The 14,744-nt window shown below is 40.7% G+C and overlaps 1 protein-coding gene across 1 annotated transcript in view; it reads right to left on the bottom strand.

Moving 5' to 3' along the window:
* Positions 1-384: 384 nt before the first annotated feature.
* Positions 385-14,744, bottom strand: part of LOC112253543 (formin-2) — a 97,001-nt gene continuing 82,641 nt past the window's right edge. Inside the window, 3 exon segments of the mRNA XM_042323620.1 lie at positions 385-700; positions 1,109-1,190; positions 3,749-3,898. Of these exon segments, the coding sequence (XP_042179554.1) occupies positions 674-700; positions 1,109-1,190; positions 3,749-3,898 (259 nt within the window). The 3' untranslated portion in view covers positions 385-673.

Genomic DNA, 14,744 nt, shown 5'->3' with positions numbered 1-14,744 from the left:
TACAACTGTACATCACGTATCATCCTTCTATGAAACTACAGTGTATGATAAACTGATTATTGTCACAATGTAAGTTTTCACTAAGCAGGTCTGGTTTCCATACAGGTTGTAATGTAGATTAATTGAATTGGCTCATTTGTCATTAACTAGCTCAGTGTGCTATAAAGGCACTTGACTTGCTGTCTGGTAAGCAAATATATATACAAGCTCACTCTTGTTCTCCTTTTTATACTGGAAGGCAGTGCAGGGATGGATAGAAATGGCTTATTGAAACATGATTGTCTTAACTGGTGTCTTCTATCAAATGCTACAGGGGATAGGCTGGATACCAGAACATGTGTGTCGCACTGTAAAACGATGCATTTCTCATTAAAATGGCATCTGTCCAAAAATAATTAACTGTTTAATTAATTCTACAATACTTACTTTGGACTTGGGAGAAATCTCTCATTGACAGATAGCGCCAAAGCATGGTACAGGGTTTATATCAAACTTTCCAACAAGTATGTTGGGCATACTTACATGTATAACCAGTTGGATGACAGAAATAAACTATTAAAAAAAGAAAAGAACATAACATATTTTTAAATACAATAGCTAAAAAGACATATCAGATTGTGTTGATCTCACTTGTGCAAACTTTTCCTGGGTAAGACTTCTCCAGTCCATTGGCTCAGATCTTCTGACCGAGTTTGGCTTTCTGTGGAATAAAAACAGATGGAAGTGAGTTTCAGACATTACAATGGGGCACATAAATGAATTCACCCCCGCATTTTGACACTAAAATAAAGTGGTAACGGGGGTGGAGGGGGGATTTCTACAGAGATTTTAACAACTAGGAGTGAGAAGGGGGAAAATACAGTTGTAGGATCTTAATTTGATCACTCCTTTGTTGTTGAGAATTATCCATGCAGATGAGCTTCGTGATTTACATAAATCGACTATTCATTAAAATCCTATTGCTGCATGATTATTTTCTGTGACAGTAAAGGTCAAATTAAGTTCCTACATCTGTATTTTATGGGGAATAAAGAGACAGAAGATATACAGAAAGCGGTTAGGAGAAAATGGAGGAGGAGAAGGAAAAAGAGACTTAAAGAAAACTCACTATTCCAGAGGACTGTTTGGGTTTGACGCTGTACGAGACCTTCTCTCTGGCTTGTTTGAAAACCTCCTCTGCCGTTTTCAGTCTGAAAAGACACCACTAGTTTCAGCCATGCATTTGTAATATACACACACGCTTGCATTTGAAATGTACCTTCTCCTAGAAATGGAGATAAGGTATGTTTGCAGTAGTAAAAGGTCAGGCAACTCAGCAGTGAGGTTTTCCAGGCAAGGTTTGGGTCTCTGCTGTTTATACAGGAGAAAGTTATGGGTGACCAGTTCCAATGTTTTAAGAAGCCCATTTCTGATCCACTGTGATGATAGAGACAGGTTTAAACCATTCAGTGGCCTGACTCTCAACACTGCACACTGTAAAAAAAAATTAAAAAAACATTCTAGACCAGTACATTCACATGTGTGCGTGTTTGTCCAAATTTGGTATGCCTTTGTAGTAAGTCAGGTTGGGCGGGGGGGGCTCTACATTTCCCAATTGTCTAGATGGTGGTAGGCCAAATAGGTAATGATTACAACTTTGTTTTAATCATTTCCCGCAAATTAACAAAACACAAGACATTACTTTTTATTTTTACAAGTACATATCACAATGTAATCTACATCCAGCAGAACGAAACAATTAGCATTTGTTGACTTTTCAAATGTTATCTCCAAAACCATCAAACCACTGGAAGCTAACAGAATCGCTCATGTGTTCTTTTCATTATTGGGGTTATGAAACCGATCTGGGTCGTTTCAACTCTTCTCTTTCTTATCTTGTCTATGAATTTGAATGACTCTGATAGGATCTAATAGTGAACATGTGATGCATGCTATTGAAAACTCATGTTTGGGGATCATTCATTCCAACACTGAAAATTCAACACTCATCTATGGCAAATCCTGACTTTCTGCTTGATATTTACCTCACAGGGTAGGTTCAATAGAAATATGAGTATATCTATATGAATCAAAATGTAAGTTTGTCTGATACATTTCCCTTCTACGAGATTATTACATAAAACATGTACTGCATTCTGGGATTAATGGTGTTCGGTTGCTTCAGCATCCTTGGTTGTTACAACACACAGCATTCTCTATTGTTTCAAGGGGAGTCGAAGAGCTCAAGGTGCATGACATTTGACCTCAGTCAAGGTGCTTTATTCTTCACATTAAGTCGACAGATGGCTTCACATGGCTTGTCAAGGTAATGTGCTTGGTGTGCTTGAAGGTGAATGTGAAACAGTAGGTTCCTTGTGTTCCAGGGAGATATACAGTGCCTTCGGGAAAAGTATTCAGACCTTTTCTAAAATTGATTAAATCGTTTTTTGTCATTAATCTACACACAATACCCCATAATGTCAAAGCAAAAATACGTTTTTAGAAATGTTTGCTAATTTATTAAAAGTGAAAAAGTTTTCAGACCCTTTACTCAGTACTTTGTTGAAGCACCTTTGGCAGCGATTATAGAATCGAGTCTTCTTGGGTATCTTCTTGGGTACAAGCTTGGCACACCTGTATTTGGGGAGTTCTCCCATTATTCTCTGCAGATCCTCTCAAGCTCTGTCAGGTTGGACGGGGAGCGTTGCTTCACAGCTATTCTCAGGTTTCTCCTCAGATGTTCGATCGGGTTCAAGCCTATGCTCTGGTTGGGCCACTCAAGGACATTCAGGAACTTGTCGAGAAGTCACTCCTGAATTGTCTTGTCTGTGTGCTTGGGGTCGTTGTCCTTTTGTAATGTGAACCTTCGCCCAGTCTGATGTCCTGAGCACTTTGTGACCATTGGGTTCTTGATCATCTCCCTGACCAAAGCCCTTCTCCCCGATTTATGAGTTTGACCGGGCGGCCAGCTCTAGGAAGAGCCTTGGTGGTTCCAAACGTCTTACATTTAAGAATGAGGGAGGCTGCTGTGTTCTTGGTGACCTTCAATGCTGCAAACATGCCCCCATCCAACCTGACAGAGCTTGAGAGAATCTGCAGATAATAATGGGAGAAACTCCTGAAATACAGGTGTGCTAAGCTTGTAGCATCCATAATAAATACAATACAAATACACAATCCTGTCTCGGCGCTCTATGGACAATTCCATTAACCTCATGGCCTGGTTTTTGCTCTGACATGCACTGTCAACTGTGGGACCTTATATAGACAGGTCGGTCTCTTTCCAAATCATGTCCAATAAATTAAATTTACCACAGGTGGACTCCCATCAAGTTGTAGAAACATCTCAATGGAAACAGGATGCACCTGAGCTCAATTTCGAGTCTAATAGCAAAGGGTAAATATATATATATATATATTTTAATAAATGTGCAAACATTTCTAAAAGCCAGTTTTTGCTTTGTCATTATGGTGTATTGTGTGTAGATTGCTCTTTTTCTCTAATCCATTTTAGAATAAGGCTGTAACGTAATAAAATGTGGAAAAAGTCAAAGCTCTAAATACTTTCTGAAGGCACTATAGTAGTAAAAGTAGACATGTAGATTTGACATGTACCGTACAGTCGACCTGTGGTAGGTCTGTAGAAGTTCAGAACATATATTGTACAACCCTCCCCAAAGTAAGACCCAGCAAAGAGTGGCATTCATTGAATAGGATGGACTCAACACACATAAAAGAACTGCAAAACACCGCTTGCACCAATCCTTACCGTTCCTGTAACCTCAGTTTGTTTTCCTTCTTCCAAAGATCTTTGAAATCAGTGGAGAACTCATGCCACACAGAAAACAGTGTGTTGGGAGAGACTTCCTTCTCGCCCGCCTTGGCCTTGACTGAAAAGAACATGCACAGCTCCAAAAAACTGAGGATAGAGAGAACAAAAACATTACATCAAACCCAAAATACACAAATTACAATAGTAGATTACAGAAACACTAAGTTATTGTGAAACCTGTAGGCTTATAATAAATATGTGAAATGTGAAAGTTAATCTTGAAAAAATAAGAGCATTTCAGAAAAACACTTGATATGGAAGTATGCTAAGTAAAGGTGACTGGGCATTTCAGAACACAAAGAAATACTAGAATGTATTAGCTGGCACAATCACATTCTTTCCTAACTCAATAACATAAAGTGATATTTTCCCTCTACACATAACATTCCAAATGAATAGGTTATAAACCCTTTAAAGGGAATGAATCTCACTGTGCTCAAGTCTCAGAGACAAACACATAAAGGGAGAGAGAGACAAACACATAAATAAATGGAGAGCGAGAGAGAGAGACAAACACATAAAGGGAGAGAGAGACAAACACATAAATAAATGGAGAGCGAGAGAGAGAGACAAACACATAAATAAATGGAGAGCGAGAGAGAGAGACAAACACATAAAGAAAGGAAGAGAGAGCGAGAGAGACAAATATATAACACAAAGAAAAGGAGAGACAGAGAGAGACAACACAAAGAAAAGGAGAGAGACAGAGAGAGACAACACAAAGAAAAGGAGAAGAAGAGAGACAAATATATAACACAAAGAAAAGACAGAGAGAGACAAATATATAACACAAAGAAAAGGAGAGACAGAGAGAGACAACACAAAGAAAAGGAGAGAGACAGAGAGAGACAACACAAAGAAAAGGAGAGAGACAGAGAGAGACAACACAAAGAAAGGAAGAGAGAGCGAGAGAGACAAATATATAACACAAAGAAAAGGAGAGAGACAGAGAGAGACAACACAAAGAAAGGAAGAGAGAGCGAGAGAGACAAATATATAACACAAAGAAAAGGAGAGACAGAGAGAGACAACACAAAGAAAAGGAGAGAGACAGAGAGAGACAACACAAAGAAAAGAGAGACAGAGAGAGACAACACAAAGAAAGGAAGAGAGACGAGAGAGAGACAAACAAATATATAACACAAAGAAAAGGAGAGAGACAGAGAGAGACAACACAAAGAAAAAGAGAGAGACAGAGAGAGACAAATATATAACACAAAGAAAGGAGAGAGAGAGAGACAACACAAAGAAAAGGAGAGACAGAGAGAGACAACACAAAGAAAGGAGAGAGACAAACACATAAAGAAAGAGAGAGAGACAAACACATAAAGAAAGAGAGAGAGAGAGACAAACACATAAAGAAAGGGAGAGAGAGAGACAAACACAAAGAAAGGGAGAGAGAGAGACAAACACATAAAGAAAGAGAGAGAGAGAGACAAACACATAAAGGGAGAGAGACAAACACATAAAGAAAGGAGAGAGAGACAAACACAAAGAAAGGAGAGAGAGAGACAAACACAAAGAAAGGGAGAGAGAGAGACAACACAAAGAAAGGAGAGAGAGAGACAACACAAAGAATGGGAGAGAGAGACAAACACATAAAGAAAGGGAGAGAGAGAGACAACACAAAGAAAGGGAGAGAGAGAGAACACAAAGAAAGGGAGAGAGAGACAACACAAAGAAAGGGAGAGAGACAAACACATAAAGGAGAGAGAGAGACAAACACATAAAGAAAGGGAGAGAGAGAGACAACACATAAAGAAAGGGAGAGAGACAAACACATAAAGGAGAGAGAGACAAACACAAAGAAAGGAGAGAGAGACAAACACAAAGAAAGGAGAGAGAGAGACAACACAAAGAAAGGGAGAGAGAGAGACAAAACAAAGAATGGGAGAGAGAGACAAACACATAAAGAAAGGGAGAGAGAGAGACAACACAAAGAAAGGGAGAGAGAGAGACAACACAAAGAAAGGGAGAGAGACAAACACAAAGAAAGGGAGAGAGAGAGACAACACATAAATAAAGGAGAGAGAGAGAGAAACACAAAGAATGGGAGAGAGAGAGACAACACAAAGAAAGGAGAGAGACAAACACATAAAGAAAGGAGAGAGAGAGACAAACACATAAAGAAAGGGAGAGAGAGAGACAACACATAAAGAAAGGGAGAGAGACAAACACATAAAGAAAGGGAGAGAGAGAGACAAACACAAAGGGAGAGAGAGAGACAACACAAAGAAAGGGAGAGAGAGAGACAACACAAAGAAAGGGAGAGAGAGAGAAAACACACAAAGAAAGGGAGAGAGAGAGACAAACACAAAGAAAGTGAGAGAGAGAGACAAATACATAAAGGGAGAGAGAGAGAGACAAACACATAAAGAAAGGGAGAGAGAGACAAACACATAAAGAAAGGGAGAGTTAGACAAACACAAAGGGAGAGAGAGACAAACACAAAGGGAGAGAGAGAGACAAACACATAATGGGAGAGAGAGAAACACATAAAGGGAGAGAGAGAGACAAACAAAGAAAGGGAGAGAGAGACAAACATAAAGAAAGGGAGAGATAGACAAACACAAAGGGAGAGAGAGAGACAAAAACATAAAGGGAGAGAGAGAGAGACAGACACATAAAGGGAGAGAGAGAGACAAACACAAAGAAAGGGAGAGAGAGAGAGACAAACACAAAGAAAGGGAGAGAGAGAGACAAACAAAGAAAGGGAGAGAGACTGACAAACACAAAGAGAGAGAGAGAGAGAGAGAGAGAGAGAGAAACACACAAAGGGAGAGAGAGACAAACACAAAGAAAGGGAGAGAGAGAGACAAACACAAAGAAAGGGAGAGAAAGACAAACACATAAAGAGAGAAAACCACATAAAGAAAGGGAGAGAGAGACAAACACATAAAGGGAGAGAGAGACAAACACAAAGAAAGGGAGAGAGAGAGAGACAAAGACATAAAGAAAGGGAGAGAGAGACAAACACATAAAGGGAGAGAGAGACAAACACATAAAGGGAGAGAGAGAGAGACAAACACAAAGAAAGGGAGAGAGAGACAAACACAAAGAAAGGGAGAGAGAGACAAACACAAAGGGAGAGAGAGACAAACACAAAGGGAGAGAGAGAGACAGACACAAAGGGAGAGAGACAAACACAAAGAAAGGGAGAGAGAGACAAACACAAAGGGAGAGAGAGAGAGAGACAAACACACAAAGGGAGAGAGAGACAAACACAAAGAAAGGGAGAGAGAGAGACAAACACAAAGAAAGGGAGAGAGAGACAAACACATAAAGAGAGACAACCACATAAAGAAAGGGAGAGAGAGACAAACACATAAAGGGAGAGAGAGACAAACACATAAAGGGAGAGAGAGAGACAAACACAAAGAAAGGGAGAGAGAGACAAACACAAAGAAAGGGAGAGAGAGACAAACACAAAGGGAGAGAGAGACAAACACAAAGGGAGAGAGAGAGACAGACAAACACATAAAGAAAGGGAGAGAGAGAGACAAATACATAAAGGGAGAGAGAGAGAGACAAACACATAAAGAAAGGGAGAGAGAGAGACAAACACATAAAGAAAGGGAGAGAGACAAACACACAAAGAAAGGGAGAGAGAGAGACAAACACACAAAGAAAGGGAGAGAGAGAGACAAACACAAAGAAAGGGAGAGAGAGACAAATACATAAAGGGAGAGAGAGAGAGACAAACACATATAGAAAGGGAGAGAGAGAGACAAACACATAAAGAAAGGGAGAGAGAGAGACAAACACATAAAGGGAGAGTGAGAGACAAACACATAAAGAAAGGGAGAGAGAGACAAACACATAAAGAAAGGGAGAGAGAGACAAACACAAAGGGAGAGAGAGACAAACACAAAGGGAGAGAGAGAGACAAACACATAAAGGGAGAGAGAGAAACACATAAAGGGAGAGGGAGAGACAAACACAAAGAAAGGGAGAGAGAGACAAACACATAAAAGGAGAGAGACAAACACAAAGAAAGGGAGAGAGCGAGACAAACACATAAAGAAAGGAGAGAGAGACAAACGCAAAGGGAGAGAGAGAGAGACAAACACACAAAGGAGAGAGAGAGACAAACACATAAAAGGAGAGAGACAAACACAAAGGGAGAGAGAGAGACAAACACAAAGAAAGGGAGAGAGAGAGACAAACATAAAGAAAGGGAGAGAGAGACAAACACAAAGGGAGAGAGAGAGAGAGACAAACACACAAAGGGAGAGAGAGACAAACACAAAGAAAGGGAGAGAGAGAGACAAACACAAAGAAAGGGAGAGAGAGACAAACACAAAGGGAGAGAGAGAGATAAACACACAAAGGGAGAGAGAGAGAAACACAAAGAAAGGGAGAGACAAACACAAAGAAAGGGAAAGAGAGCCAAACACATAAAAGGAGAGAGACAAACACAAAGAAAGGGAGAGAGAGAGACAAACACAAAGAAAGGGGGAGAGAGACAAACACAAAGAAAGGGAGAGAGAAAGACAAACACATAAAGAAAGGGAGAGAGAGAGACAACACATAAAGAAAGGGAGAGAGAGAGAGAAACACAAAGAATGGGAGAGAGAGAGACAACACATAAAGAAAGGGAGAGAGACAAACACAAAGAAAGGAGAGAGAGAGAGACAAACACAAAGAAAGGGAGAGAGAGAGACAACACAAAGAAAGGAGAGAGAGAGACAACACATACAGAAAGGGAGAGAGAGAGACAACACACAAAGAAAGGGAGAGAGACAAACACAAAGAAAGGGAGAGAGAGAGACAAACACATAAACAAAGGGAGAGAGAGAGACAAATACATAAAGGGAGAGAGAGAGAGAGACAAACACATAAAGAAAGGGAGAGAGAGAGACAAACACATAAAGAAAGGGAGAGAGAGACAAACACATAAAGAAAGGGAGAGAGAGAGACAAACACAAAGAAAGGGAGAGAGAGAGACAAACATAAAGAAAGGGAGAGAGAGACAAACACAAAGAGAGAGAGAGAGACAGAAAGAGAAACACACAAAGGGAGAGAGAGACAAACACAAAGAAAGGGAGAGAGAGAGACAAACACAAAGAAAGGGAGAGAAAGACAAACACATAAAGAGAGACAACCAGATAAAGAAAGGGAGAGAGAGACAAACACATAAAGGGAGAGAGAGACAAACACAAAGAAAGGGAGAGAGAGAGAGACAAAGACATAAAGAAAGGGAGAGAGAGACAAACACATAAAGGGAGAGAGAGAGAGACAAACACAAAGAAAGGGAGAGAGAGACAAACACAAAGAAAGGGAGAGAGAGACAAACACAAAGGGAGAGAGAGACAAACACAAAGGGAGAGAGAGAGACAGACACATAAAGGGAGAGAGACAAACACAAAGAAAGGGAGAGAGAGACAAACACAAAGGGAGAGAGAGAGACAAACACACAAAGGGAGAGAGAGACAAACACAAAGAAAGGGAGAGAGAGACAAACACAAAGAAAGGGAGAGAGACAAACACATAAAGAGAGACAACCACATAAAGAAAGGGAGAGAGAGACAAACACATAAAGGGAGAGAGAGACAAACACAAAGAAAGGGAGAGAGAGAGAGACAAAGACATAAAGAAAGGGAGAGAGAGACAAACACATAAAGGGAGAGAGAGAGAGACAAACACAAAGAAAGGGAGAGAGAGACAAACACAAAGAAAGGGAGAGAGAGACAAACACAAAGAAAGGGAGAGAGAGAGACAAACACAAAAAAAGGGAGAGAGAGAGACAAATACATAAAGGGAGAGAGAGAGAGACAAACACATAAAGAAAGGGAGAGAGAGAGACAAACACATAAAGAAAGGGAGAGAGAGACAAACACACAAAGAAAGGGAGAGAGAGAGACAAACACACAAAGAAAGGGAGAGAGAGAGACAAACACAAAGAAAGGGAGAGAGAGACAAATACATAAAGGGAGAGAGAGAGAGACAAACACATATAGAAAGGGAGAGAGAGAGACAAACACATATAGAAAGGGAGAGAGAGAGACAAACACATAAAGAAAGGGAGAGAGACAAACACATAAAGAAAGGGAGAGAGAGACAAACACATAAAGAAAGGGAGAGAGAGACAAACACAAAGGGAGAGAGAGGCAAACACAAAGGGAGAGAGAGAGACAAACACATAAAGGGAGAGAGAGAAACACATAAAGGGAGAGGGAGAGACAAACACAAAGAAAGGGAGAGAGAGACAAACACATAAAAGGAGAGAGACAAACACAAAGAAAGGGAGAGAGCGAGACAAACACATAAAGAAAGGGAGAGAGAGACAAACGCAAAGGGAGAGAGAGAGAGACAAACACACAAAGGGAGAGAGAGAGACAAACACATAAAAGGAGAGAGACAAACACATAAAGGGAGAGAGAGAGACAAACACAAAGAAAGGGAGAGAGAGAGACAAACACAAAGAAAGTGGGAGAGAGACAAACACAAAGAAAGGAGAGAGAGAGACAAACACATAAAGAAAGGGAGAGAGAGAGACAACACATAAAGAAAGGGAGAGAGAGAGAGAAACACAAAGAATGGGAGAGAGAGAGACAACACATAAAGAAAGGAGAGAGACAAACACAAAGAAAGGGGAGAGAGAGAGACAAACACAAAGGGAGAGAGAGAGACAACACAAAGAAAGGGAGAGAGAGAGACAACACATAAAGAAAGGAGAGAGAGAGACAACACACAAAGAAAGGGAGAGAGACAAACACAAAGAAAGGAGAGAGAGAGACAAACACATAAACAAAGGGAGAGAGAGAGACAAATACATAAAGGGAGAGAGAGAGAGAGAGACAAACACATAAAGAAAGGAGAGAGAGAGACAAACACATAAAGAAAGGAGAGAGAGACAAACACATAAAGAAAGGAGAGAGAGAGACAAACACAAAGAAAGGGAGAGAGAGACAAACACAAAGAAAGGGAGAGAGAGACAAATACATAAAGGGAGAGAGAGAGAGACAAACACATATAGAAAGGAGAGAGAGAGACAAACACATAAAGAAAGGGAGAGAGAGAGACAAACACATAAAGAAAGGGAGAGAGAGACAAACACATAAAGAAAGGGAGAGAGAGAGACAACACAAAGAAAGGAGAGAGAGAGACAACACATAAAGAAAGGAGAGAGACAAACACAAAGAAAGGAGAGAGAGAGACAACACATAAATAAAGGGAGAGAGAGAGAGAAACACAAAGAATGGGAGAGAGAGAGACAACACATAAAGAAAGGGAGAGAGACAAACACATAAAGAAAGGGAGAGAGAGAGACAAACACATAAAGAAAGGGAGAGAGAGAGACAACACATAAAGAAAGGGAGAGAGACAAACACATAAAGAAAGGGAGAGAGAGAGACAAACACAAAGGGAGAGAGAGAGACAACACAAAGAAAGGGAGAGAGAGACAACACAAAGAAAGGGAGAGAGAGAGACAACACACAAAGAAAGGGAGAGAGAGAGACAAACACAAAGAAAGGGAGAGAGAGAGACAAATACATAAAGGGAGAGAGAGAGACAAACACATATAGAAAGGGAGAGAGAGTGACAAACACAAATAAAGGGAGAGAGAGAGACAAACATAAAGAAAGGGAGAGAGAGACAAACACAAAGAGAGAGAGAGAGAGAGAGAGAGAGAGAGAGAGAGAGAGACACACAAAGGGAGAGAGAGACAAACACAAAGAAAGGGAGAGAGAGAGACAAACACAAAGAAAGGGAGAGAAAGACAAACACATAAAGAGAGACAACCACATAAAGAAAGGGAGAGAGAGACAAACACATAAAGGGAGAGAGAGACAAACACAAAGAAAGGAGAGAGAGAGAGACAAAGACATAAAGAAAGGGAGAGAGAGACAAACACATAAAGGGAGAGAGAGACAAACACATAAAGGGAGAGAGAGAGAGACAAACACAAAGAAAGGGAGAGAGAGACAAACACAAAGAAAGGGAGAGAGAGACAAACACAAAGGGAGAGAGAGACAAACACAAAGGGAGAGAGAGAGACAGACACATAAAGGGAGAGAGACAAACACAAAGAAAGGGAGAGAGAGACAAACACAAAGGGAGAGAGAGAGAGAGAGACAAACACACAAAGGGAGAGAGAGACAAACACAAAGAAAGGGAGAGAGAGAGACAAACACAAAGAAAGGGAGAGAGAGACAAACACATAAAGAGAGACAACCACATAAAGAAAGGGAGAGAGAGACAAACACATAAAGGAGAGAGAGACAAACACATAAAGGGAGAGAGAGAGACAAACACAAAGAAAGGAGAGAGAGACAAACACAAAGAAAGGGAGAGCGAGACAAACACAAAGGGAGAGAGAGACAAACACAAAGGGAGAGAGAGAGACAGACAAACACATAAAGAAAGGGAGAGAGAGAGACAAATACATAAAGGAGAGAGAGAGAGACAAACACAAAGAAAGGGAGAGAGAGAGACAAACACATAAAGAAAGGGAGAGAGAGACAAACACACAAAGAAAGGGAGAGAGAGAGACAAACACACAAAGAAAGGGAGAGAGAGAGACAAACACAAAGAAAGGGAGAGAGAGACAAATACATAAAGGGAGAGAGAGAGAGACAAACACATATAGAAAGGGAGAGAGAGAGACAAACACATAAAGAAAGGGAGAGAGAGAGACAAACACATAAAGGGAGAGAGAGAGACAAACACATAAAGAAAGGGAGAGAGAGACAAACACATAAAGAAAGGGAGAGAGAGACAAACACAAAGGGAGAGAGAGACAAACACAAAGGGAGAGAGAGAGACAAAAACATAAAGGGAGAGAGAGAAACACATAAAGGGAGAGGGAGAGACAAACACAAAGAAAGGGAGAGAGAGACAAACACATAAAAGGAGAGAGACAAACACAAAGAAAGGGAGAGAGCGAGACAAACACATAAAGAAAGGGAGAGAGACACACGCAAAGGGAGAGAGAGAGAGACAAACACACAAAGGAGAGAGAGAGACAAACACATAAAAGGAGAGAGACAAACACATGAAGGAGAGAGAGAGACAAACACAAAGAAAGGGAGAGAGAGAGACAAACATAAAGAAAGGAGAGAGAGACAAACACAAAGGGAGAGAGAGAGAGAGACAAACACACAAAGGAGAGAGAGAGACAAACACAAAGAAAGGAGAGAGAGAGACAAACACAAAGAAAGGGAGAGAGAGACAAACACAAAGGGAGAGAGAGAGATAAACACACAAAGGGAGAGAGAGAGACAAACACAAAGAAAGGGAGAGACAAACACAAAGAAAGGGAAAGAGAGCCAAACGCATAAAAGGAGAGAGACAAACACAAAGAAAGGGAGAGAGAGAGACAACACATAAAGAAAGGGAGAGAGAGAGAGAAACATAAAGAAAGGGAGAGAGAGAGAGAAACACAAAGAATGGGAGAGAGAGAGACAACACATAAAGAAAGGGAGAGAGACAAACACAAAGAAAGGGAGAGAGAGACAAATACATAAAGGGAGAGAGAGAGACAAACACATATAGAAAGGGAGAGAGAGAGACAAACACATAAAGAAAGGGAGAGAGAGACACAAACACATAAAGGGAGAGAGAGAGACAAACACATAAAGAAAGGGAGAGAGAGACAAACACAAAGAAAGGGAGAGAGAGACAAATACATAAAGGGAGAGAGAGAGAGACAAACACATATAGAAAGGGAGAGAGAGAGACAAACACAAAGAAAGGGAGAGAGAGAGACAAACACATAAAGGGAGAGAGAGAGACAAACACATAAAGAAAGGGAGAGAGAGACAAACACATAAAGAAAGGGAGAGAGAGACAAACACATAAAGAAAGGGAGAGAGAGACAAACACAAAGGGAGAGAGAGACAAACACAAAGGGAGAGAGAGAGACAAAAACATAAAGGGAGAGAGAGAAACACATAAAGGGAGAGGGAGAGACAAACACAAAGAAAGGGAGAGAGAGACAAACACATAAAAGGAGAGAGACAAACACAAAGAAAGGGAGAGAGCGAGACAAACACATAAAGAAAGGGAGAGAGAGACACAGCAAAGGGAGAGAGAGAGAGACAAACACACAAAGGGAGAGAGAGAGACAAACACATAAAAGGAGAGAGACAAACACATGAAGGGAGAGAGAGAGACAAACACAAAGAAAGGGAGAGAGAGAGACAAACAAAAAGAAAGGGAGAGAGAGACAAACACAAAGGGAGAGAGAGAGAGAGACACAAACACACAAAGGGAGAGAGAGAGACAAACACAAAGAAAGGGAGAGAGAGAGACAAACACAAAGAAAGGGAGAGAGAGACAAACACAAAGGGAGAGAGAGAGATAAACACACAAAGGGAGAGAGAGAGACAAACACAAAGAAAGGGAGAGACAAACACAAAGAAAGGGAAAGAGAGCCAAACGCATAAAAGGAGAGAGACAAACACAAAGAAAGGGAGAGAGAGAGACAACACATAAAGAAAGGGAGAGAGAGAGAGAAACATAAAGAAAGGGAGAGAGAGAGAGAAACACAAAGAATGGGAGAGAGAGAGACAACACATAAAGAAAGGGAGAGAGACAAACACAAAGAAAGGGAGAGAGAGAGAGACAAACACAAAGGGAGAGAGAGACAAACACAAAGGGAGAGAGAGAGACAACACAAAGAAAGGGAGAGAGAGAGACAACACAAAAAGAAAGGGAGAGAGAGAGACAACACACAAAGAAAGGGAGAGAGACAAACACAAAGAAAGGGAGAGAGAGAGACAAACACATAAACAAAGGGAGAGAGAGACAAACACATAAAGGGAGAGAGAGAGAGACAAACACATAAAGAAAGGGAGAGAGAGAGACAAACACATAAAGAAAGGGAGAGAGAGACAAACACATGAAGAAAGGGAGAGAGAGAGACAAACACACAAAGAAAGGGAGAGAGAGAGACAAACACAAAGAAAGGGAGAGAGAGACAAATACA

Source organism: Oncorhynchus tshawytscha, linkage group LG06 (genome assembly GCF_018296145.1).
Source record: "Oncorhynchus tshawytscha isolate Ot180627B linkage group LG06, Otsh_v2.0, whole genome shotgun sequence".
NCBI lineage: Eukaryota > Metazoa > Chordata > Actinopteri > Salmoniformes > Salmonidae > Oncorhynchus > Oncorhynchus tshawytscha.
This window is presented reverse-complemented; position numbering and strand designations above follow the sequence as displayed.